The following is a 26,649-nucleotide window of genomic DNA, read 5'->3' as shown; positions in this document are numbered from 1 at the left end:
AAACGTATAGACCGCTGTTTGTCTCCCAGGGAGCTGGATTACTCCGCTGAACAAACAGCTGAAACTCTAGTTGCAGAAAAGGGGCATTTTGTACAAATGAGGAGAATTCAAAAGATGCTGCCTCCATACGAATATTGTCTGTCTTCTCCTGAGGACATTTGATATCTTTATTCGCTGGTTGACATCTTTTCTCCCCGCTATCTCTCGCAAATTCTAAATAGCCGCTAATGTCTCTGAAATGTGCAATACAAGCATGGTTATCAAAGTGAAACTAATATGTAATCACCACTTCGTAATTTTACTGCGAAATGTGAATAATGCATTTTTTTTTTTTTTTTTGATCTTGGAGCAGAGCAGTCCCCAGTTTCAGTTTTAACATGAAATGTAGTTCCTGTGTCTATTTGAAGCAACTTCACTCTATAACACGGTTTACTCTGTGCTGAGATGAAGAGCAAGCAGCTCACACGCTGCTGTACTTTAAGGATAGGTTGTTGAACTTGTTGTTAGGCCTCCAATGTGATGAAAGAGGGAGGGATAGAACACACTGTGGGAAATCGCTATACAAAAAACAAAAGATGTCATAAGGAAAATATCACCATCTGCTCCCTCTTTGAAAGCTGATTTCAGACCCATTTCATGTGGAAAAGGTGCTCTGTACGATATTCATTAAAAACTGACTGCCCACAGACGGAGAGCTGACTAGACAAATATTGACAGGGTAGAGTGAGATTTGAAGGAGGTTTGCGTAAATTGAGTCAGTGGAAGATGAAAATGAAATGTAGAGAGGGAGGGAAAAATGTAGAGGAGGATGGGGAATGGCAGCATTTCAGATGGCAGCACTGGGAGATGGAAATGAAGAAAAAGCAAAGGTTGGAGTGTGGACCAGCTGGGAGCGATTATATTTTGACTTCATGCTCATCACTTCAAAAGACAGGCTGTAAAATGCGGTGTGCTCCTCTGCACACCTTCCTCCATCTCTCTGTCTCTCTCTCTCTCCCTGTCTCCAAACCCGGAGGTGAAGTGGATCATTTTGGAAAATGTGAGGCTTAATAGTTATAGGTTTGATAGGCTGGGCAGTTATCTTTCACAGAGACAACCTTGATGTCCCAAGGAGCTTGCGCATTCAGCGCTGCATGTACGCTTTGGCTATGCACTGCCCTTTACTTAATGTGAGCTGCAGTGGTCATGGAGGCCTTTGTGGAGTGTGACAATCCTCCAGGGTAATAAGGAGAGTTTGAGACTCTCAAAATGCAGCAGATTGGCTTCAAATCCGGCTTTGTTTTGATGATGTGCCTGCCATCCATTTTGCCATCATCTTTTAGTGTCGTAAAAATGATCTGAAGCAAGGCACAACAGCCTCATTGTGAGCCCCTCACAGCTGTGTCATGTGGCACAGAACAATCCTGACTGACGCTGTGAGAGCTTCAGCCATATGGAAATGAAAGAATGGGGCACACATGTTGACGAGCAGTGTGCTATGAGAACAGCTACGTCAAGCTTCAGTTCAGAAACACCAGACTTCAACCGGATTGTGTCGTTTGGATGTTTTGAAATTGCAGCAGAGGAGACGGACGAGTTTAGAGTGAATAGAGGTTCTTGTTTCCTTGGGGTGAAGGTCACTGAAGAGTGGACTGTCACACTTCCTGTATCTCATAAAGACGTCAGCATGAGTCACCAAAAAGCATCAGTACTGGTATTAGTTATTATGTTGAAATACCTGAATAACATTCCTCTTCCTCATTAGTTCCAAATTGTATTGGTCTTGTCATAATTTGAAGATTATCAGGTAACAAAATTGACCTGTAAAATAATGCCTCACTCTTCTGTCCCCAATAAAAGTGTTTTAGTTTTTGTTGTGAAGTTGAGTTGAGGGTATGTACAGGACCAGGTCAGCAGAGGGCAGTAGAGAAACGGTGTATCTGTGCTTCCAGCAGCTCTCTGGCCCTCTGCCCTTGCAAGTCCAGAGGATGTGAACCAGAAAATGCCTTCTATTTCATCACAACACTCGTTCTTATAGCCTGCCCAGTGCAATGGGTTGTTCATATCGGGGGTGCAGCCTCAAGAAAAACGTTCGCCAAAATGTGACCCCTTTCCTCTTCAAACTTTGTGAATTTTAATCTGACATGTCAGGGTTTCTTGTAATAACAAGCTATAACAGTACTTAAATCCAAATATTTTAGCTCTCCAGTTTTCCCTTCTGAGTTTGAGCATTTTCAAACATTCAAAATGTAAATGTACCTTTCACTGAGCTGCAGGCATGAGGCATGTAAGACGACTAGCCTTTAAATGCAAATTGTTGCTGCTCCTCTGGACCATATTTATCTGGGAACCAAATGAGGTCAGACCTTTTAAAAATGGTGATTGGAGTAGGTGGGTCGGGGACAGATTCATTGCTCCATCCTTCATCATTAGTTCATGGAGGTGGGATGGGAAGAGGATGTGTAAATCCAAGGTTACTTAACTCAGGTAGTTGTAGTGTAGAGGTGTGAATAGAGTTGTAGCCCACTGGTATACAGCGCATCAAAGCATCTCACGCTAGAAACAAGCTGAGTTGGAAAGAGAAGAAACTGTTTGAGTAGTTTCTGTTTGCTGTAGTCTTTTGTTAATCTGCAAAATAACTTTCTGTGTTGAGATGCATGCTATATTTCTGTTTAGCTGGTTCAGAGATTCAACAGTTCAACTTTGTGCCATTTCAACACAATGTCCCTGCTGTGTCTCCACGCTGGCCTAATAGCTAAGACTTTTCACTGAGGTTATCTCGACCTGCTGTGGGTAAGGCAGGGATGGAAGGTTTGGATGAGGGAGCTTCATTACCCCAGACATGTTTGAGTGCCAGGAGCTCCACGCTGAGGGTTCGAATGCTGCTGGGAAGCTGCTTACATACCCAAAATCCTAATCTGATCTTTAAAGTGCAGGAAAATAAAATTGTAGTTATGGTTGAAGAGAATATTATTGTATTCTGAGTATGAAATGCCCCAATCCTTATATTTGCAATACAGACTTCTCAACCTGTCCAGGGTAAATAATGGGTCACCATCTGTTCAACAGCGGGTGATGATGGATGATGTCATACTTAGTTTCTTTTTCGAATACATATGTATGCTAAGGTCATTCCTCTATGCGATGCACATTTATAGCAAAAGTTAAGCACCAATGATAGATCTAAAGTGTTTTGAAGAGATGGCTGGATGGAGTATATCAATCACTTTCAGACAGCCTTTGAAAAATCGTTCCTGCAAAGGTGATGCGGTCTGGGAAATTGAAAGATGGAGACACAAAACTGCTATTGCTTCTTATTTGAAAAATACAGGATAGCAATTGCATTTATGTTTATCAGGCTGCGGATGTTTATAGGAGACAGAGCTAAAGCCAGACTTGGCTTCCCCAATGATTTTTACTTATCTTTAGTCAGTAAGAAGAACTTAGTAAACTGTGTACATTTGTAGTCATTCAGTTTGAAATTTGAATATATGTTCTTCTATCCCGTGGTCGGGACAGTCTGATGCCGGAGACATCTTCCAGATTGAGAGTTGAACAGCACAATGCGCTTTACCATTGTGGCTCTGTGCATCTATCTGCATCTGAACAGCTTTTGATGACTCCTCTGATCAAACGCACACTCTCATTGTGGAGGTTTAATTAAGTTGGCGAGATTCTCCTCATACCAATTAGCCCTCTGCTGCAACTTGGGAAGTATTTAGGATTCATTGATCCACGCTACTGACCGTGTTGTGCAGGGTCTGTCGCCAGTTTCTGCTGATGTCCCATGCTTCTCATAGGACCTAATGCACTGGTGAAATACTAATCTAATTTAGAAGGTTATCATTCGCCCTAGGTGCTGATGTGGAGACTGATGCAGTCGGTGCTTCAGCCTGCACAATAAATGCTACAGGTGCTTTTTTTTATTTTTCAAACACTGATAAACCCAGTTGCTGGCAGACGTTAAAGAGAAGGCTGTGTGGCTGGGGGGGTGTTAGCACACATTATATAACAAACATGAGCCAGGACCTCAACTATCTGAGAGGAAATCATTAAAAAGCCCAAGATCAGTCTTTTCATCAGTCACCGGCAGTTTGTAGTACCTTCCATATAGCTCCAGTGTTCAGTACGGCACGCTTCTCTAAAGGTCAGGGAAGGCCTTGAATGTCTTCTGTACTGTCCCTGTGGAGTAAACATGCATATAGATAAATAAATCGCAGAGTTTACAGACTTGCTTACCTCCTCTTTGACGCCATGTGTGTGTGATTCACAGGATTTTTATTACACACAAGTGTGCTCTGGCTCAAACTTCCCACAGATGGATCCACTTCAGTATTGTTTGTTTGAGATATTACAGTTCAGTCACATGCAGCCTCTACTCAGTTGTATTGTTCTACAACTGCTGTGAAAGGACACTGTGACCCCTTCTATCACCACATTTCTTTTTAAGTGCAGTGTATTATGCTCCATGCCATGCCAGTGAGTCACTCATTAGTGATACCGAGCGTTTTCTTCTCTGTACTGAAGTCTGCAGCCGGTAAAACACTCTGCGACGGTGAAAGACTCAACATCACGAATGACGTTTGCAGATTGCTCTCCGAGGAGAATCTGAACGCAGTGTTCTTCTCTGAGTGGACAGATTGGACTCTAGATGAATTAAATTAAACATGACTGACGTAAAAACTGCAGTTAAGACTTGTTTGAGGCCAAACCTGGAGTTGAGACTCAAATCCCTTGTCCTTGAACATTACAAAATACTTTAATTTTTGCTGAATTGAACAAAGGAATTGACGTCAAAAACTTTTCACCATGACCAGATGTTGATGCCATGTTGGCCCTCCTACCTACCACATGCCTTGTCGACTCCAGATTCCCTAAACCCTGTATAGCCACATCTCCTCCCATGCTGAAATAATTATTTAAACCTACAAATGAGTGCCTGAAGTTCTTTCTGGACTGAAAACGTCGTTGTTGTAGCCAAATCGGTAATCCATAATAATGAATCGCTGAGTTGTGCATTGTATTAGCAGCTTCCCACTACTCGTTTTGTTGAGCAAATCATCTATTTTAAATGTTTTCATTGGGACCTCAGTGCTGTAAGGATTCCCTTCTACATCTTAGTGTTGCTGTTTGCAAGTGTGTCATTTTGCCACCAGTGTGAATGTCTGTCTGAATTGTGTCTATTAAACACAGTAATCTGGTGGCATGCTCCATAGTTCTGTCGCCTACCCAGCCAGAAATAGCCCGAGAAAGTGTGGCTCCCAGAAAGAGGTCACTTAATAGTTCATCCCCCTACCTGACCGCCTCGCTGATGGTCACGTTTGCGCGCATCCCCTTTCCACAAATCCCCATCGGCTTTCACAGGTGGAGATGGATTTGCTCCATTGGGTGTCAAAATTGAGATATGTGAGATTTTGGGCAAGAGGCCAGTGGGCTGTGAGGAAAGCCACAAAACAATAAAGCTGCTACAGTCGGCCACTTGTTATTGTGTGCGGATGAATTGGTGTCGTAGTCGTGTTGCCGCAATGATGGCCCACTTAGTGTTTGTGCTTGCGTATTCTGGTCTGAAGATTATGTACCATGAATACACAAGGCTCAGAAACCATCCTCTGCTGCATTGCACAGATATGTAAATGAAAGCAAAGCTCCAGATCAAAGTGTTGCATACGGTTACAGCAGATAAGTAGCAAAGGATCCCCGTGTAATTATTCAACATTTTACGGAATATTAAACAAGGAAAAAACATCTTATTTCTCAAGAGTTTGTCTTTGATTTTTCTCACGGACCATCTCTCCCCTCCTTCATTTCCCTCTCTCTCTCCCCTCATTCTCTAATTTGAGGTAGATTTGATTGAAACGTGCAGAAGGTCGACAAGCTTTATTGTTGTAGTTATCAGTATGCATGACTGTATTTGAATATGAAGTGAAAAGGCTATTACGATGCAATGTCACGCTCAGTGGGATATTTGACGTTTCTCACTCAGTTTTCTCTTTCTTCTTTTTTCGCTCTCTCCCTTCACACTTTGCCTTAACATTTCTATCTTTACCGCTCCATCCAACTCTCCGATATATCACCTTCTCTCGTGTCTCTGACTTTGTATCGCCCCGCTTTCCTTCTTTAAACTCGATCAGGTTTTTAAAAATCAGCTGTGATTGATATTTTCTGACGGGTCCTATAAGTCCAACCACTGTTTTCCATAACCCAACTTGTCCCTTAGCTTTACATTAGAAAGCCCGGCAGTGTTGCTGCCAACCTGTGCTGAACAATCACCAGCTCATTATGTGTTGTTACCGTGACGAGGCTCTTACCTGGCTGAGCGACCAGAAAACTACACTTGCATCATCTACAGTTATATTCTCACCTCTGCTTAACAATCTGTTCTTTGCACAAGTTTGCTTTGATGGCTGAATCATATCCGTTTGTCTTTAAACGTGCAGAGATTATGGCTGCTGGGCTAAAGAGAGCTTTGCTGTCGTATTGAGAAGTATGGACCCGCAGGTATCCCAAATTTACAGTTAAGGTACTCATTATGCAGAAAAAGTGAAAACTGAACAGCATTTCAATAATATAAGTTGAACTATTACACTGTTGGTACGTTTAAAGTTAATCAATCTTCTTCTCAAATGTGCATAGTATTTTATAAACTATTCTTATAGTGAGCTTGTTACATTTATAAAATTGTTATCTGCAAATAGCTATTAAAGAGCTGTAAAATAAATGAAGTGGAGTAAACAATACAATATTTTCATCCGAGATGTCGTGGAGTCTGAAGTAAAGCATGAAAGTGTAAAATCTCTTTGTTGTGTTAGCTGGCCAAAGTGCACGAGCCGAGGCCAGTGGACTTGCTGTAAGACTGTATTTAGAGGCTAAAGCCGGTTAAGCAGTGTTACTGTAGTGTAAAGTGCTGCTCAGCTCATCGACCATTGGAAAGGACCTGATCTGTCCTTAGTATGTAGATGGAGAGCAGCAAGCCTCACTTCTAACATAACTTTCATATCAAAGTCCTCAGGCCCTGAGGTTTCAAGCATCCATGGTATGAATCGAAGTATTTAATCAATATTACCCTTTTTTGAACAGGGTAAAGTCCGCAACATTTGGTAAAATAAATTAAACGCAGCATGACTTTATAGTCCACAATAACCCAATGTTGAGTCTTGGGGGGGTCTGAAGGGATTCTTCAAATGCCTGTGAATATACTGTATGTGATCTGCTGGTGATGGATGGCTGCAATTAATACGCCGTGTTTGATGGTTGTTTATCTCTGCCCTCCATGATCCTATCCATCAAAAGTTTGTAGCATCTCATTATCGCTTTACACTCAGAACAACAAACAAGCATCATCATTCTAACCCATATAGCTGTATGAGACGTTTTAATTGGTGTGTAGTAGTAGGCCTGTAGTGTTGCTCAGGAGTGATTGTGCTGTGCTGCCCTTGACTACAGCTGTGAGGATGTGTGTAATAAATTACCCCTGTCATCTCTGCTCCGCCTTGCATCCCTCATTGCCTGCTGGGGATTGGTGCAACCAGCAGCAACGGCCTCTCTGATTGGTGGACAATGATGATGGTTCAGAGGGTTGATGCCTGACTCTTTGTCATAAAACAGTCAGAGATTTAGAGGAAAGAGGCTGTGTGTGTGTGTGTGTGTGTGTGTGTGGGGTAGGGTGGAGAAGTTGCAGGATAGGCTTAAGTAGAGTTAGAGGAAGGTACTTTAAGGTTAAGCTCTGTTTGCAGAGGGAGTCTATTTAAAGGACACCACCTCCCTCTCATGAATGATTCAACAACAGTTTGCCCCTCCCCCACCTTTCACCAAGATCAGCTGGAGGAAGTGGATGCTCGGCCAATGGGATTACAGTACAGGATTGACTCTGTGTGTGTGTTCATGTATGTGTGTGTGTGCAGCAGAGAGGGAGAACAAGCCTGGACAAGTAGCAGCAGCAGCTCTGCCACTGTGTTGTGTGTTTGTGTGAAGAAAATGTAGGGCAGCCGCGTGTTCTCCTCCCTCTGCCATCTCTCCCATCTTTGTTTCCGCTCTGTGCCGCCGTAGCTGCAGTCGTCACGGCGACGGCTGACATTGTTGCCGCTGCTCCACTTCTGCATTTGCAGAGCTCTCTCTCTCTCTCTCTCTCTCTCTCTCTCTCTCTCTCTCTCTCTCTCTCTCTCTCTCCCTCTCCCTCTCTTTCTTTCTCCGTCTCAGCTCACCTCGAGGATTTACAGAGGGGGCATGCAACCTCCCTGAGGAACCATTGTGTGTGTGTGTGTGTGTGTGTGTGTGTTTGATTGTGTGTGTGTGTGTGTGTGAAAGAGGTGTCTGTGTGTCTGTCTGTGTGTGAAAGAGGTGACTTCAGGATCCAGACATGAATTCCTGTTGGAAAATGAAGATTCAGGTACAGATATCTTGTTCTTGTCTCTTTGTTGATGGTGCAGATGTTGTCATTGTTGTGATTATGTTCATTGCTGCAGAGTGTAGCCTCTACACCCATTACATTAAATACAACACTCAGCTTTATATAATATCTACAGCCATTGTCAATCATATACAAAGTGTATATTTAGAGGAAAGGGGACTCATTGCAGTTTCCATTGAGTGATTGTTATGGTGAGGCCTTCTGTCTCCGTGGTGATGGCAGAACCCTTCTACTGCAGTGACAGAGATGAAAGAGTTGCCAGGAATGTGTGGTTTTGTCCATTTGGTCTGTATGTGTGTGTGTGAGAGAGAGACCTAAAGAGAGAGGATGAATGGAGAAATAAATGGTCCCTCTCTCCATCCAGTCATGCAGCAGTATGACAGTAATGTCTGGGGTTACGAATGTGTTTACATTAAGCTTGTTTTATTCTTCTTTCTCATCTGCATGGGTTTTGGTCTAGTCAGCGCTATCTACCGGGAGCTCTGCACCCTGTATGTCGTGTTGTTAGTCAGTACATGTGCCTATACATGTACTATACGGTGCATTGTTTGTTTGTTTGTGCGGTTCAGAGGAGCATCTGCCATCTCTTCAGTGTAAAAGGTTGACCCACTTTCCCTGGTGCCTCTGCCCTTTGTTCAGGATGAGTGGGGGTGCACAGAAGTACTGTATATGACTTAAATGGCCCATGAATATTGTTATAATGACTTTATTGCAAACATAGTTTGTATACTCATTGTTTTTTGCAATAACTTGTGATGGCCATCTGTGTGCTGTCACACACGTACTTGATATCGTAAAACATATCTGGTTAGATTCAGCACACATGAACTCAGTAACCCCTCTGCTCTGTCATCCTTAGTTGTGTTTCCATTTTCTCTTTGCTCATGTGCTCTGGCACCCAACTTTAGTTATGGTGTGAAAGGCTAAAGAGAGCAGTCTTCTCTGTGGAGCGTGATTGATGCTAATGTGTGCACACCGACACTCCACACAGGCCTCAGTGGCAGAGTTACCTGATATAAATATATGTCTCTCTCTGTCTATCGCGAGGAGGAGGAGGAGGAGGAGGAGGAGGAGGAGGAGGAGGAGGAGGAGGAGGAGGAGGAGTCCTCCTCCTCCTCCTCCTCCTGCAGCACTATGATGGTTTCACCCATAAATTGGTTATTTTGCATCATGCCCACACAGCACCTCTGTTAACAGCGTTTTTTTCCCTCAACAGAACGGTGTAAGGAGAACTCATGCAGTTAGTATACAGCAGGCTAGATGCTGAATTTATTTGTTTAAAGAGAAACTTGTTTCAAATGTTACACTTCAGATTGGGTGTTCATATCCCCAGCGGGTGCTTCTCTCAGCAGCTGCTGCTAGCGATAACGAAGCTGTTATGGGCCGGGAGTCCCTTTTCAAATGTAATACTGAATTGGTGTTTTATACCAGTCACTTAATATTAATTTTGGTCAGTAATTCACCCCTTCCTCTCTTGTCTCTCTAACTAGCCCATCTAGCCCATGCATGCTCTAAGAGCCTGTTATTGAAGGATTATATCACCAGGGAACTGATGGTTCACACACTAATAACGGAGCCAATTCAGAGGCACTGCGCTGAACTAATTATCTGTAGCTTAACTATTTCACACAAGTCATAAATAATGACTTGTGTCATGGGGAAGGGCCTGACTTAAAGTGCAGTGAGTGAGGGAATGTGAGTCACAAAAATACTCTCCCATACCTTTGGCTCTCTTTATGAGGCAATGCCCTATTGTTACTGTCATATTTGAGTCTTCCTTCATGTTCCTCTGGTAATTTCTTTCTGTAGCTCTCATTATTGTTGGATGAGACTCTGGTATTACATCTATAATGCTGCCATTTAGCCGTACTAGATGCACAGCCAAGAAAAGTCACTGTCCACATGGTCCTGCTCTGAATTTGATGGTCACTGTCTCTTTTCTTTCATTTCCTGTTTGGACACACTGATGTAATTATGACCGAGATGAAGAAAGATGAGAGGCGGATAGAGCAGGAAGAGGAGAAACCACAAGCTCACATCCTGCCCATAAGAGAATGGACAGACGTGCTCATTCACACACACACACACACACACACACACACACACACACACACACACACACACACACACACACACACACACACACACACACACACACGTGCTGTAGATTTGTGAACAAACAGTCTAGGGTTGTCTCCTCCACAGTCTCCCTTTACATGGGATCTCAGTTTGATGTGGTTTTATAAAGCGCACACACACACACACACACACACACTGGAGGCTGACACTGTGTGAGGCTGTAGTTTCTGTTGAGCTAATGCCTCTCATATAAAAAGATTACACCCTCCAAATAAGACGATGGCTTTTTTTGGAAACTAAACTTTCCAAAGTGCTGGACATCTTCGTTTAGCAAGACACAGTTCTTCTAGGTCCGGTTGGACGTATCTCTTTAGCAAAGCGCTCCAGTTGTTGTTGTTGTTGTTGTTGTTGTTGTTGTTGTTGTTGCTTTGCATAGTTGAGATTTCTCATCTGCTGACAATCTCTCACCCAGCTGCATACTCCTGCATTTCCTCCCGCTGGACATTTACAGAGGTAGGAAACCACATGAAGGCCAACTTCCTTTCCAGAAGGGATTTTTGTTGTCAGGGATGTTTGATATTGCTTTGGCTGCAAGGATGTGTGTCTGCGACCTCTGCGGGGGGAGGAGCTAGGCAATGCAATGTTTCCTCAAATATCTCTGTGTGCATTTTTGTGCATGCCAGCTGTATTTTCTGACTGTTTTTTTCCAATGGCCTACTTGACATCGCTGGCGTTAGATTCATGTGATTTGAGAGAGATTTATCTGAGGAACCGAGACTATGCGGAGGAATCTCTTCTCTTTGTCTGTAAAGGAAATGTTGTGCTGGCTTATCTGCAGCAACTTGTGTATAAATAATACAAAACATTTAAAAAAAAGCAGGATGGCCTCATTTTTAGATCTGCATTTGGCAGAACGATCAGCCATAAGCAGATCATGGTATGCTGATGCCATTTATTTCAGGGAAAGCTCTTCAGATGTAAACACCGCCTTGTGCCGTCTAACACAGGCTTTCTGTCATACCTGCAGATCCAAAAGCTTTACTCCCTCACCTGTCAGTCGAGTGTCTGTTTATCTTAAGCTGCATGGTGTTTAACTGAAAACAAGATGATTATGGTTGTCTGCTTTAGCGTGCTGTTGTTTCCGCTGAAATCATTATCATAGACATTTTTATCATGGTGCTCATTTAAAAATGACATTGACGACTAAGATGCACACGTTCGTGTTCTACTGACATCAGACCCCACAAAATGCTGCAAGCAGTCTGAAAGTGAAATCTGGTGGGAAGTGTAAAGCCGTTTAGTGAAAGCTGACATGACGTCGACCCATCCTTCATCTACTTGATAATTTCCGAAAGCATTCATCCCTCAAAACGGGTTGGGATTTTTCAAAAAGTAAGCTCAGTTTATTGATTTCCAACAATTGTTCATAGAAATACAACCAAACATTAAACAAATGATCTTCTTATGTAACCGATACATATATATAATCCAGTTCTCTCGTCAATTATTTAAAGGAGTCTACAGGTCTGTGTCAAATTATTCCTCCTTTTGAATAATAACTTGAAGTTGATCTATTAATACATATTTGAATGTTTCTTTTATTCATTTTTAGATCAGTGGTGTTTCTAGGTTTCCTTTAAACCTGATACACCCATCCCTCCTTTTGAGGATAATCCACTTAATTAAAAAGGTATAATTTAGTTATGTTACACCCATGTGATTGATTTGGTCATTACATTTTCAAAGCTTTATTGAAATGAATTCTTTAAATAAATCACTGTTGGACTGCCAGCTGCTTTAAAGCCATGAAGTAACCTAATTTCTAAGGTTTCAGTTGTGTAACGTGCATATACTTTTTTTTTACTACTACAACACATTACAAGTTTACTTATTTTTCATAGAAATAGAGGCTGTGTGTGTAGTTTAAGCTGTCAAAGACCGAGGTGTAGGTAAGCTGCTGGACATTGAACTGTGATAACTAAGAAATTACACCATTTCTGTTGGATGAAGAATCAAGCAGCTTGCAGAGGTCATTTGGAATTGTAATGAATTTACTGAGAAAGAACAAAGAAAGAAAAGAGAGACACGCACGCACAAACTTTCGTCCATTAATTTTACTGATTAAATTCCTTCGACAGTCACCTCGTTACCACTGTCTGATAGCCATCATTCATTTGGCTCCTCTGTCTCTTACGCTACACTACGTGTCTTGCTCTCTATTTTCCTACAATCTTTCTGTCGCTTCCTCTTAGTCTTGTTACGATGTCAGCTATTTATAGCAGGAGATTATGAAGTGAATTCCTTGTCTCCTTTTCAACAGAGTAACTGCCACATTCGACAACTCTGTCAGTGTTTGGGACGCACAGCAAGGAACTCGTCACCTTAAATATGTTTTAGAGCTCAGTAGAGATGTGTCTTGCATTTCTTGTACAGAGGTGCTATTGTTGAACATTTAATTGAATGGAGGGCCATTTTCTGAGAAATCTGTTAAAATGCCTTTATTGTCCAGAATCAATGGTTGATACTATTTCTTTCCCACTGACAGAAGCCTGAACAGCCAATCATGTACTGCAGCTAAAAGGCTTGTTGAAAGGAGCTCTAGGGATGCTTATTCATTGCTGCAAAAAACAACTCTTGACATTACTCTGACATTACTATGTCTCAATCACTGTCAGTCTCTCCACTGGTGAGCAGATGTCCAGGCCAGTCCTCTGACTTATCGTTACACCCTGGAGTTTAACATTCCTCAAAGTAGATGAAGTCACTTCAGGAAAATGGATAAAACAAAAACATTTCAAAAGTACAAATGCATTCATAATATGTGACTATACTAGCAAAAGTATAAAAAAAAACCTGGATGTTTTCATTTGTAAGATATTATATAAACTATATTTTTCCACAAACCTGTCTGCACCATAGTAGTTGTTTGTAAAACCGTCTCAATCGCTGGTGACAAATAAACATACAAAGTGAAGGGATGGAAGACGACTAGTAGCTCTTATTTGTGACCCAGATGGCGTGAAATCCCTTTTCATGTCTGTGTCGAGACAGAAACGGTTGTTTGTGTAGACGATCTCAGATAGTGCACTAAGATCTGCAGCCTCGGGTTTTAATTCTGGGTAACTTTTAACCTCAAACACAAACTTATCTGGCATGACGCTGGTGTGTAATGGTGCAGAAACAAGAGAGAAGAATCTGATGGCAAAATTCAGTTCTGTGTTTCTCATCAGAAGAAAGGGACTTATACCTTTTTTGTATTGTCATTTTCTAACTTTATAGCTCTTTTTATTGTTTTCACAATCAGTCCTAGAGCCGCATTTCATTGAAGAATCATATTTACTCTTTGCGTTTGCATTTAGTGTTTGGATGTATAATCAGTAATGTTTGTATGTATGTAATATTGATGTAGAGCTGCAACAATTAGTCAATAGACAGAAAATGTATTAATTGATGATTAATTGATGTGATGCTGTCTTTATCATATATGATAGTAAGTTGAAAATCTTGGTTGATCGGAGAAAACAAACTATGACAATATTTTCAAATTGGGTTGTGGATTTTTATTTTTCTATTTTCTGACATTTTATAAACTAAAGGAATAATTGATTAAACAAGTAACAGTCACATAAATCTGTAATTGTTAGTTACAACTCTAAATATTGTGTAGTTATAGAAAACATGCACAACCAAAATACATTCAATTTACAGTGATAGTCAACAGAGAAAGGCAACATATCTTTACTTTTAAGAAGCTGGAACCACAACATATTTGGTATTTTTGCTTGATTAAACAACTGTGCTTCCGCCCCATATAGTCTATTACCCGACCTGTGACCTCTTCATCAAAGACTGCTCGAATATTGAAAAAGTTGTGTTGAGGATAGAAACTTTGGGAATTTAACCCTGCCTCTTTGAAATGCGTCTTTTCGCAAAGGTTTTATCTTTTAAAGATTTTGGCATGTAAGTAAGCGGAGCCCTCCTCCCTGTGGGCCGAGAACAGAGCACTGAGCGATGCAGCCATCCCGCCGAATATGACCTCTCCTCTTCTGTCGAACTCTCCTGAGCTTCATTTTCTTACAAGCCTCGAGTCTTCAGCGTATAGTCTGAGAGTTGTGTTATCAAAGCCTGGGGCTGCAAACAGACCCTTAAAGGAGGTGGAGAAAGACTGACACAGTGGTGTGTGAAACCTGAACCTTTCTTTATCAGAATTATGCATGAGCCTGGAGAATAAGGCCCTTTATAGTCTACAGTTATGGCCATAGTGAAGGTGACACCCAGAGCTTGTACAAGTAGCAACGTTTGAGAGTATTTTTTTTTTTGTTGAGAAATTGAGTTAAAAAGGACACTCAGAAATGGTGTTTATCTCTTTTCTTTCTCATCATTTGTCTGCAGCCTCCCTGCTCTGATCGCGGCTGTCTAAGTCATCGGTTCATTTGTGGCCTTGCTATTTCCCAGAAGCCCTCCGTCTGTGAATAACTGCTTGTTACTCAATTTTTGGCCAAAATAGAAGGATTAAGGGCAAGGATCCATTATCCCCATCTGCCATCTTCCTGAGAGAAAAACAAACAAAAGAAAACATTTAAACTGATAATTTGATAATCTGACAATTGATATGCTGCACAAATTGCACCCATTGAGAGCTGTATTTATCAGCTCATGACATTTTTGAAGACATTGAATAAGTAATGACATGGAGATGGAGAAGAACTTCACTTTAATCCACTAGTACAGTAGAAGAGTTATATCTGCAGAACCACTGGTAAAGGTTTGTTTTTGCTCTCAGTGCTATACTGTTGCATGTGAATGTGAGCCTTCATATGTGTCATTGCATCAGCCAGGAAGTGCGTTAGCAGACTAAAACGGAAGATGAATTCAGTTTGAGATAATGGCCACACACTTGCAGATGGCATTTTAGTTTATCAAAGGGACAGGAAGTATAGATGAATTTCGCTTTTCTTCTGATAAAATGTCCGCTCTTTGCCTCATCAGACAATGGAAACCTTTGCTGTTGCTCTGTGACTAGTTGGCTGTAGGCGTAATGGAAGTGAGGCGCAAGAGATGTCTGATGTGTCTTCAATTACACTTCACTGCAAATTCATAGCGCTTTGCTCCCAGTAAGACCAGATGATGGTGCAACTGTAGTTAACAATTATTTGTACGTTTTGATTCAACCACTATACAGATCTCAAACTATTTCCAAATGGTTGTTTTATCAGCATGGCTGGATATTTAAATGCTCTTAGGACTGTGAGAGATGGGAGGAAAATATGGATGGAGATGGAAGTAAGCAGGGAAAAGCAGAGTGTGATGGAGAGGCACATGCAGTGGTCTTCTATCACCATGGCAACTAGTCACCGCAAGGACACGAGTAAAGTGTGTATGTTTTGTGTGTGTGGTTCGTGTGTGCGGTTCATAACTTTCTGGTGGCAAGGTTAATATACTTCCTGTTTGGACAAGGATGGCAGAGTAACACTTAAGCTGCTTATTGACATCATGAGGAAAGTTCTCAGGGTCGAAATTGCCACACAAATAAATTCTGCGTGAGTGTGTTAGCGAGTATTCATGTGTCAAGTGTCCTCCTCTGCAAGGCTTGATGGATTATTAACTGTCCCCAAACTGCCAGGGTCCCCAAAGAATTTCAAAGATTTTTTTTCTGAGATGCTCCTTGCTTTGTTGATGCCGGCTGTGTGTGATGTTGGTGCACTTTGGCACATGCAAGCATTTCCCGACTGACCGTGTTGTCACAGAAGCGTAGCAGCCACCCTCCAGCTTCCCCTCATGTAAACACTGTGAAGTCAGCACTTTTGCCATTGTTAGCGCCGTTAATTGACAAGCCTTCTCCATGTTGAGAGCCGTTGAAAGCTTGAAATGCTCCCAATCTCGTATCTTGCAGCATTACGTTTCATTTTTAATTTAATCAAACCAATCAACACACTTGACATATTGACAGTTTGTATTATTCCTTCATAGGACTACTGGTTGATTTCTGTGACTCCTGTTGTATAATAATGCTGCCACGTGTGGTCTACTGTGCACTGATGGGCGCTTGGAGAAAATCTTTGGCCCGAACTGTTTAATCTGGGCATGCTTCTGTATGTGTACACTGTATAGAGCTGATTTGCTTTTACAAAGATGTGTTAACGTCCAAAGCGCCACAACCCTGTCGGACCCGGTGTGAACTCGGCATTATGTAGCCGTGATTGATTAATCGTCATTAAGGAACCACGGCTTTAATTCCAACACTGAATGCAGTACAACACCCCAGCGGCTGTTTATCTGCGTGTCAGATGCAAGCAGAGAACACGGTCTGAGAATCGAGGATCATTTACAGCCTCAGAACAGAGTTTGACTGTGTGGAGTTGGCCTGTTTGGTTCCCTGGGTAATGATACAAATACTGTGACACCATTTGATACGGGGTTTGGACAGATGCGTTATGTAATCGGCTTGTCCTCCTTTAGTCTCGCGCCAGAAAAACTTGATTAACTTAAGATGCCAAACAGCTCAGGCTCAGCTGTAGCATGTAGCTTTGCTGTGTTCGTTAATGCACAAACATGAATTGGTCCTTCTTGTTACTGCTATAGCTTGTAACAAGATTTCTTCATTTATATTACCATATTTACACCATAAAATACCGTTGCATTACTTCAATCTGCTTGTCATTGTTATTTTGTCTATGATAGCAGCATGGCTCTGTTGGTGTGTTGGTCAAAATGAATATTTGCAAACATTTCCTGTTTCAAATGGTCAAATACAGCACACACTCATCACAAATAAAGTGTAATGCCGAAAGAAAATATGCGTCCGATGTCGGTTCTGACGATGCAGGATGAGTTTGCAGGTTTATTATCTGTTTTTTGAATTAAGTTTTTGCACCCACTTGAATTGTCTCTCTTCTCCTCTTTTACAGAATGAAAAGCCTCTAGGTCATTCTGCAAGCAGATCCAGCAATATATCAAAGGTGAGCAAAGCACACACACTAATGGGGGGAAAACAGAATGAATGATGTATCGCCTTCATCCGCCACAGATGGAGAGAAGACAGGGGGGCGGTGGTGAGGTGAGCCATGAAGGAAGGTAGAGATTGACAGACAGACATGCAGGGGAGTGAGAGTAGCTGATAGATAACCTTGAATCACATCCCCTCAATCAGTGCTACCACTCTGATGAGCTTCCAGAGAGCAGACGTGGCTTTACACCTCAGCTCCTCAGCTCACTTTGTCTGTCAGACAGGATGTTTCTCTGACTCTTATTTTTCTCCATTTCTTCCCTTACTTACCTACTCGTCTTCACTTTCTCAGGCAAACCTTCACCCTGCATTGAATCTGACTCCTGGGTTTCAATCCTTGGATAGGGTAAACCCTTTGCTTGTACTCACAGATGTCAAGGTCATTTCATCACCACGGGACCACTACAATAATGCATAATCTACCAGCCAGTCACAGTTTATGCATGAGGGATGTGGAAGTTATTGCACCTGTGGGACAAATATACCAGCAATAATGTCTATGGTCACTTCTATTGCTATATGATGGCAGATAACAGATGTGGTAAAACTATGACGATGAAAAACTAAAAGACTTTCATATGTAGAAAAATTCTGTATTTTTACACCTGTAGTCTTAGATATGATACATGTTGTACATTTATCTACACCTCTGAGTTTAATTGCTCTTATATAGTTTATGTTTTTCATTTATATTCTTATTTTTTATGTTATAGACTTCTAATTATTATTTTTCCACTTTTATTATTTTTGTACACCTACATTTCCTCATCTTATCTCATTCTCTTACTGATTTGATAGGAAAACCAAAAAGGAACAGACCCCAAATCAGTAAGAAAAACAAATATTTACCAAAATGGCAAGCTTTTTTTTTTTTTTTTTCCAACATGGTTTTGTTTGGTGTCTACAGAGACGGTCGTGTCAGTTTGGAGCTGCTGTGGCAGGATAGTTTGAGGGTTGAAACAGCTGAAACTGATAAATTTCAACATGCCTTGTTTGGCTCAGATATGGATCTTGTGGCTTGGGACATGGAGAAATGCTCCCAATCTCGTATCTTGCAGCATTACGTTTCATTTTTAATTTAATCAAACCAATCAACACACTTGACATATTGACAGTTTGTATTATTCCTTCATAGGACTACTGGTTGATTTCTGTGACTCCTGTTGTATAATAATGCTGCCACGTGTGGTCTACTGTGCACTGATGGGCGCTTGGAGAAAATCTTTGGCCCGAACTGTTTAATCTGGGCATGCTTCTGTATGTGTACACTGTATAGAGCTGATTTGCTTTTACAAAGATGTGTTAACGTCCAAAGCGCCACAACCCTGTCGGACCCGGTGTGAACTCGGCATTATGTAGCCGTGATTGATTAATCGTCATTAAGGAACCACGGCTTTAATTCCAACACTGAATGCAGTACAACACCCCAGCGGCTGTTTATCTGCGTGTCAGATGCAAGCAGAGAACACGGTCTGAGAATCGAGGATCATTTACAGCCTCAGAACAGAGTTTGACTGTGTGGAGTTGGCCTGTTTGGTTCCCTGGGTAATGATACAAATACTGTGACACCATTTGATACGGGGTTTGGACAGATGCGTTATGTAATCGGCTTGTCCTCCTTTAGTCTCGCGCCAGAAAAACTTGATTAACTTAAGATGCCAAACAGCTCAGGCTCAGCTGTAGCATGTAGCTTTGCTGTGTTCGTTAATGCACAAACATGAATTGGTCCTTCTTGTTACTGCTATAGCTTGTAACAAGATTTCTTCATTTATATTACCATATTTACACCATAAAATACCGTTGCATTACTTCAATCTGCTTGTCATTGTTATTTTGTCTATGATAGCAGCATGGCTCTGTTGGTGTGTTGGTCAAAATGAATATTTGCAAACATTTCCTGTTTCAAATGGTCAAATACAGCACACACTCATCACAAATAAAGTGTAATGCCGAAAGAAAATATGCGTCCGATGTCGGTTCTGACGATGCAGGATGAGTTTGCAGGTTTATTATCTGTTTTTTGAATTAAGTTTTTGCACCCACTTGAATTGTCTCTCTTCTCCTCTTTTACAGAATGAAAAGCCTCTAGGTCATTCTGCAAGCAGATCCAGCAATATATCAAAGGTGAGCAAAGCACACACACTAATGGGGGGAAAACAGAATGAATGATGTATCGCCTTCATCCGCCACAGATGGAGAGAAGACAGGGGGGCGGTGGTGAGGTGAGCCATGAAGGAAGGTAGAGATTGACAGACAGACATGCAGGGGAGTGAGAGTAGCTGATAGATAACCTTGAATCACATCCCCTCAATCAGTGCTACCACTCTGATGAGCTTCCAGAGAGCAGACGTGGCTTTACACCTCAGCTCCTCAGCTCACTTTGTCTGTCAGACAGGATGTTTCTCTGACTCTTATTTTTCTCCATTTCTTCCCTTACTTACCTACTCGTCTTCACTTTCTCAGGCAAACCTTCACCCTGCATTGAATCTGACTCCTGGGTTTCAATCCTTGGATAGGGTAAACCCTTTGCTTGTACTCACAGATGTCAAGGTCATTTCATCACCACGGGACCACTACAATAATGCATAATCTACCAGCCAGTCACAGTTTATGCATGAGGGATGTGGAAGTTATTGCACCTGTGGGACAAATATACCAGCAATAATGTCTATGGTCACTTCTATTGCTATATGATGGCAGATAACAGATGTGGTAAAACTATGACGATGAAAAACTAAAAGACTTTCATATGTAGAAAAATTCTGTATTTTTACACCTGTAGTCTTAGATATGATACATGTTGTACATTTATCTACACCTCTGAGTTTAATTGCTCTTATATAGTTTATGTTTTTCATTTATATTCTTATTTTTTATGTTATAGACTTCTAATTATTATTTTTCCACTTTTATTATTTTTGTACACCTACATTTCCTCATCTTATCTCATTCTCTTACTGATTTGATAGGAAAACCAAAAAGGAACAGACCCCAAATCAGTAAGAAAAACAAATATTTACCAAAATGGCAAGCTTTTTTTTTTTTTTTTTCCAACATGGTTTTGTTTGGTGTCTACAGAGACGGTCGTGTCAGTTTGGAGCTGCTGTGGCAGGATAGTTTGAGGGTTGAAACAGCTGAAACTGATAAATTTCAACATGCCTTGTTTGGCTCAGATATGGATCTTGTGGCTTGGGACATCCTGGTTATTTAAAACACGTATACATTCAGTTGTATTGTTCAAGAGAGACTGAATATGTGATGGTAAAGATTGAGGATTTAGTGAAGTCTCATCTAAAAAGTCTGGACGATAGAAGTTTATCTTGTTGCCCTTGCTTTACACACACACACACACACACACACACACACACACACACACACACACACACACACACACACACACACAAAGCTGGCCAAGAGATTAAAATGCCAGGTATCATGTGCATAAATGAAAGGGTGAATTTAGTCCGTTAGCCGTTTCTGGATACCTTGCATTGTCATTAAATGTCCTACCTAGACCGCCATTCCTTTGACAAATGTGTGTAATGGACATAAAGTATGAACAAGGCTCTTAAGTTTGACAGCTCTAATTAATAGCCAGCAATCTGCCTGCCAGTTGGTGTTTCCTCCTCTTTCCTAAAGGGAAATACCACCGACTGGCAGGTTTCAAATCTGTTTTAATTGTTCTCTGGAAAGACAAGTCTACCGGGAATGTCGACGGTGAGTCAGCTTGTGACTGGAAAGACTTGCTGCTTTGAATTGCTAGACCAGTTTGGATCACTGAGCAAGGAAATGTAAGAAGTCCCCTCCAAGTTCATGTCATATATTGTCCACAACTTCAACTGACTGTTGGCACCACGGACGAGGAGTTGAGCCGAGCTAGCTTGTAATGGCGGCTAGCAGCAGCAACCAGTTCAGGACGCAGCAGCAAAGACACACGGAGGGAAAATAAACAAAGCATTTTTGCTTTCTTCAAGCTGTAAGTTTATCCAAAGACTCAGTAAATATGGACAGTGAGTGGGAATTGCTACTGGCTAAGGTGGAGGAAAAGCTTCTCACGTTATCACTAAGAGATCTCACTGCAGTAAGGGAGGAGCTAGGACTTCGGCCCAGTGCTGAGATCAGATCTTCTTGTCGGCTACTGAGAAGGCTGATCCTAGGTCACCTGGAGAGTGAAGATGTTACTGGTGTGGAGGATGCAGGACTCTCAGAGCTTTAAGCCATGAACGATTTCGACTTGGACCAACAGACTAACTTTTCTGGTGGGGAGAATGTATCAGCACGTGAGAAGCAGAAGGGGGGACAGCCAGGAGCAGCTACGTCGCGCCCCCTGTCGATGGTACAGGGTACAGCACCTCAACCAGCTTTGTCACCACAGAGGCCAAGCCATGTAGCAGACTCAGAGAGAGACTCAGTACACGGCAGAAACAATGTGAATCTGCATCCCATGTACAGGAAGGATTTTAAGATTACTGGTCAAATTGGTGAAATGGGACAAAAAGACAAACTGAATTTCACCAGCCTTGAAAGACAGATTGAACGTGGACTACAAAAAGGCTATGATGAAGGTGAGATTGTAGAAGCAGTAATCCAGTCTATTGTACCTGAAGTCAGATTAAAGAGTTATTTGGAGAGCAGACAAGAACTATCACTGAACTCTTTAAGACAAGTCCTTAGGACCCATTTCATTGAGAAAGATGCCACAGAACTGTATCATTCACTGACCTGTGCTGTCCAAGAGCCAAAAGAAACCCCTGTGCAGTTCCTAATTCGCACTATGGACCTCAGACAGAAAGTTCAGAAAGAGCCAAGGTAGGGCTGAAGTATAACCCTGAACTTATACAGACCCAGTTCTTGCATACATTGGTGACAGGATTACAAGACGATGCTGTATGTTCCGATATTAAGCCTTACCTGCAGGATCCATCTGTACCAGATGAAGTGTTACTCGAGAAAATGAGCGCTGCTTACAGTATGGAACAGCAACGGAGAAGCAAACTCTTTTCTGTCTCTAAACAAAAAGTAGTGAGAGTGGCCATGGTTCAAGAGGAGAACACTGAAGTTGAATAGTGGAATGGTGAGAAGAAAAATAAAAGCCACACAGCTAAGCCCAACACCATACTGGAGAAGCTTGATGCTGGCAATAAAGTAATCTGTGAAGCTTTGCAGAACCTCACTACACATGTTGCTAGTCTCAACCAAGGCCATACAAGAAAAGAAGACAGACCATTTCAAACCAAGAAGAACACCTCTGGTAGTGCTGTACGAAACCCAAGAAAGTGTTCTGACTGTGAGAAATCAAACCGTGAGGGCCGATGTACACACTGTTACAAGTGTGGCAGCAGTGAACATTGGATGTCGAAAAAGAAAAGATATGACTGCCAAAACATGCAAAATAGAAGTGGCTGATGTTAAGTTGGACAATGTTGCTATGCTAACTAGTCAGACTTCATTGACAAGAAAACAAGAAAGAACAGCAAAGTTAGTGGGGCGCAAAAGTCTTGTCCAGTGTAACCTTGGTGGAGTTCAGACTACAGTGTTATGGGATACAGGATCCCAAGTTTCTATTATTGACATGCACTGGAAAAAGAGACACTTACCAGATGCTGCGATTCGACCTGTACAAGAGCTCTTTGATGAGGTAAAATTGGATCTTTCTGCTGTAAATGGTACAAAGATACCATATGAAGGATGGATAGGAGTGGAGTTCAGCCTACTAGCGAACAAGGACAGTGAACTACTAGTGCCGCTATTGGTGACCACTAGCCCACTTGCAAAACCAATAATAGGGTTCAATTATTGAAGAGTTATCACAGAGTAGCATATCTGCTGACAGAACAGTGGAAGGCAAATTTGTGCACAGTCTTGGATCAGCCCTGGATGTCAGACAAAAAACAGCAAGAGCAGTTTATTCTGTTTTGAAAAAGCAGGAAGGCTTCTCCGAGAGTCAGATTGCAAGGCTGGGAAGACAGGATCTTATTATCCCAAAGCACAAGATGGTAAAGGTGGTCTGTGGGAAACTCAACAAGAGCATATTGAGGGAGCAGTATGCAATACTGGAACCGAATGAAGATGCACCATGGCCTGCTGGACTGGATATAAAGCAACAGTTAGTACAGTTACCCAGTGAAGATAAAGCTATCATTTTAGTTGTGATTGAAAACAACACAGAAGATGATATCAGACTTCAAAACAGAACTGTACTTGGCTGGTTGTATGCTGTAGATGCTGTAAAGGAAGCTGAGGAAAAAGCCACATCTGAGCCACAAAAGGAAAATGCAGGTTTGAGTGAAAATGAACAAATAAAACCATGTCAGAAAACAACAGACAGAGGTTTTAATGAAAGTAAACCTGAAAAGCAACTCTGGGACCCACCTGTCAATCTTTCTCACCTGACATCAGAACAGCAACACAAAGTGACACAGATGCTGAGGGAAGAGAGTGAAGTTTTCGCAAGGGATGATTGGGACACTGGATGTATTCCTGATCTACAGATGAAAATACGTTTGAAAGACGACATCCCAGTGACAAAGACATACAATTCCATCCCACGTCACCTGTATGAGGAAGTTAAAAAACACATTCAAGACCTCCTCAGCAGAGGATGGATCCAGAAGTCAACCTCTTCCTACTCATCACCGATCGTGATTGTGAGAAAGAAGGATTCTACTATCAGACTCTGTGTTGATTACAGACGGCTAAATGAAAAGACATTCCCTGATCGACACCCCATCCCAAGAATCCAGGAACTCTTGGAAAATCTTGGAGGAAACTCATGGTTCACAGTACTTGATCAAGGTAAAGCCTACCATCAGGGCTTCATCAGCGAAGAGAGCCGCACATGCACTGCCTTCATCACGCCTTGGGGATTATATGAATGGCTCAGGATCCCCTTTGGACTGACAAATGCTCCTGCTGCTTTCCAGCGGTACATGGAGGGTTGCCTCGGAGACCTGAGAGATGAGATATGTGTGCCTTACCTTGATGATGTCTTGGTGTTTAGTAAGAACTTTGACCTCCATGTGGAGAATGTGAGGAAGGTGCTGCAAAGGCAAAAAGACTGTGGAATCAAACTCAGACCAAAGAAATGTGACTTCTTTAAAAAGGAAGTTTGCTATGTGGGACGTGTCATTTCAGAGGAGGGATACAAAATGAATCCGACAGAGGTAGAGGCTGTTCAAGCTCTAAAAAAAAGAAATCCAAAAACAGTCAGAGAAGTGAGATCCCTGGTTAGCTTCTTGGGCTACTACAGGTCATTCATTGTTGATTTTTCCAGGATTGCCATGCCGCTTTGAGCTGCTGTCTCACCCAAAGACAGAGAAGAAACGGATAAAGAAGGGTAGAGGCTGTCGTTCTCCCCAGCTGCCTCCATCTCAGCCAGTGGAGTGGACAGCAGTACATCAGCAGGTGTTGGACAGACTGGTTGACACACTGTCTGATCCTCCAGTAATGGCATATCCTGATCTTGAGAAGCCATTGGTGCTACATGTTGATGCATCTGAGGAAGGGCTTGGAGCCGTTTTGTATCAGCGTCAAGAAGGAACATTGAGAGTAATAGGATACGGATCGCGAACGCTGACTCCCACAGAAAAGAATTACAGACTCCATTCCGGGAAGCTGGAATTCCTAGCTCTCGAATGGGCAGTAACTGAGCGATTCCGCGATTATCTCTTCCATGCCCCTCACTTTACCGTGTACAGCGATAATAATCCCTTGACGTACGTGATGAAGACAGCAAAACTAAATGCTGTGGGACATCGCTGGGTGTCAGAGTTAGCAGATTTCCGCTTCACTCTGAAATACAGACCAGGAACTGTCAACTGTGATGCGGACTTCCTATCCCGTCAACCAGCAGAAATGGACAAGTTGATGAAAGAATGCACAGAGGAGTGTAAACCAGAGGACATTGCGGCAGTTGGAGAAGGACTGCAAGCTCAGAACAAAGGTGACACTGATTGGATTTCAGCCATCACATGTAACGTAGATGTGTTACCTGAACTGACCACTACATGTGAAACTACTGTCAAACCAATGCCAGTTGAAGAAATTCAGGCAAGTCAAAGAGAGGATGAAGCGATAAGCAGAGTCATCGCTCTAAAACAACAGAACAAACGCCTGAGATACAAAGACAAGATCAAAGAGTCAACGACGGTGAAATGCCTCCTACGGGAGTGGCCTCGTCTTCACTTTGATAAGGATGGAATTCTGCGACGAAAGACAAACTCTCAAATCCAGCTTGTGGTTCCTGAAAAGCTCAAGACACTGATCTATCAGCAACTCCATGAGGAAATGGGACATTTAGGAGCTGACAGGATTATATCTTTAGCCAGAGAAAGATTCTTTTGGCCAAAAATGAGAGAAGAAATTGAACATTATGTGACAAAAGTGTGCCGGTGCTTGAAGCAGAAAAAGACAAACAGACAAACAAGAACACCTCTGCAAAGCATAACAACAACAGCACCTCTTGAAATGATCTCTATAGATTATATGCATCTAGAGAGAAGCAAAGGGGGTGTAGAATACATTTTGGTAATAATTGACCACTTTACAAAGTTTGCACAGGCTTATGCAACACCAAATAAGTCAGGCAAGACAGCTGCACGCAAGATCTTTGATGACTTCATTTTGAGATTTGGCTTTCCTGCCAAAATTCACCATGACCAGGGAAGAGAATTCGAAAATGAGTTGTTCAAGAAACTGCAATGCTACAGTGGGATAAAACAGTCAAGAACGACTCCGTATCATCCCCAGTCTAACCCAGCAGAGCGATTTAACAGAACTTTGTTGAGATGCTTCGGACACTAGAAGAGACACAAAAACCTAACTGGAAAGACTATTTGAACAAAGTGGTTCATGCATACAACTCCACTGCCCATGAATCAACAGGGTTTTCCCCTTTTTTCTTGCTCTTTGGTAGAGAGCCTACCTTACCCATTGATCTGATGTTTCCCAGAGAAGAAGCAAGTCCACAGTCTCATGCTAAATATGCTGAGAAATCAGTCAGAGTCAATGCAAGAGGCCTATAACATTGCACAGGAAAACATGAGAAAAGCTTGTGAAAGAGGACAAAAACACTACAACCAGAGAGCATGGAGTTCTGTACTTGAGCCTGGAGACCATGTACTAATCCGGAACCTATCCAAGAGAGGAGGACCAGGAAAGATCCAAGCTTTTTGGGAAA

General features: G+C 42.0%; 1 protein-coding gene across 1 annotated transcript in view; it reads left to right on the top strand.

Annotated features, from left to right (window-relative positions):
* marchf8 (membrane-associated ring finger (C3HC4) 8) overlaps positions 1-26,649 on the top strand; it is a gene marked incomplete at its 5' end in the record, with an annotated part of 51,891 nt that overhangs the window by 9,851 nt on the left and 15,391 nt on the right. The window contains one exon of the mRNA XM_079229901.1: positions 17,374-17,424. Within this exon, the coding sequence (XP_079086027.1) occupies positions 17,374-17,424 (51 nt within the window). The remainder of the gene's footprint in view (positions 1-17,373; positions 17,425-26,649) is intronic.

This window comes from Taurulus bubalis, assembly GCF_910589615.1.
Source record: "Taurulus bubalis genome assembly, chromosome: 14".
Lineage (NCBI taxonomy): Eukaryota > Metazoa > Chordata > Actinopteri > Perciformes > Cottidae > Taurulus > Taurulus bubalis.
The sequence above is the reverse complement of the archived record's forward strand: the minus strand, read 5'-3'. Positions and strand labels throughout refer to the sequence as shown.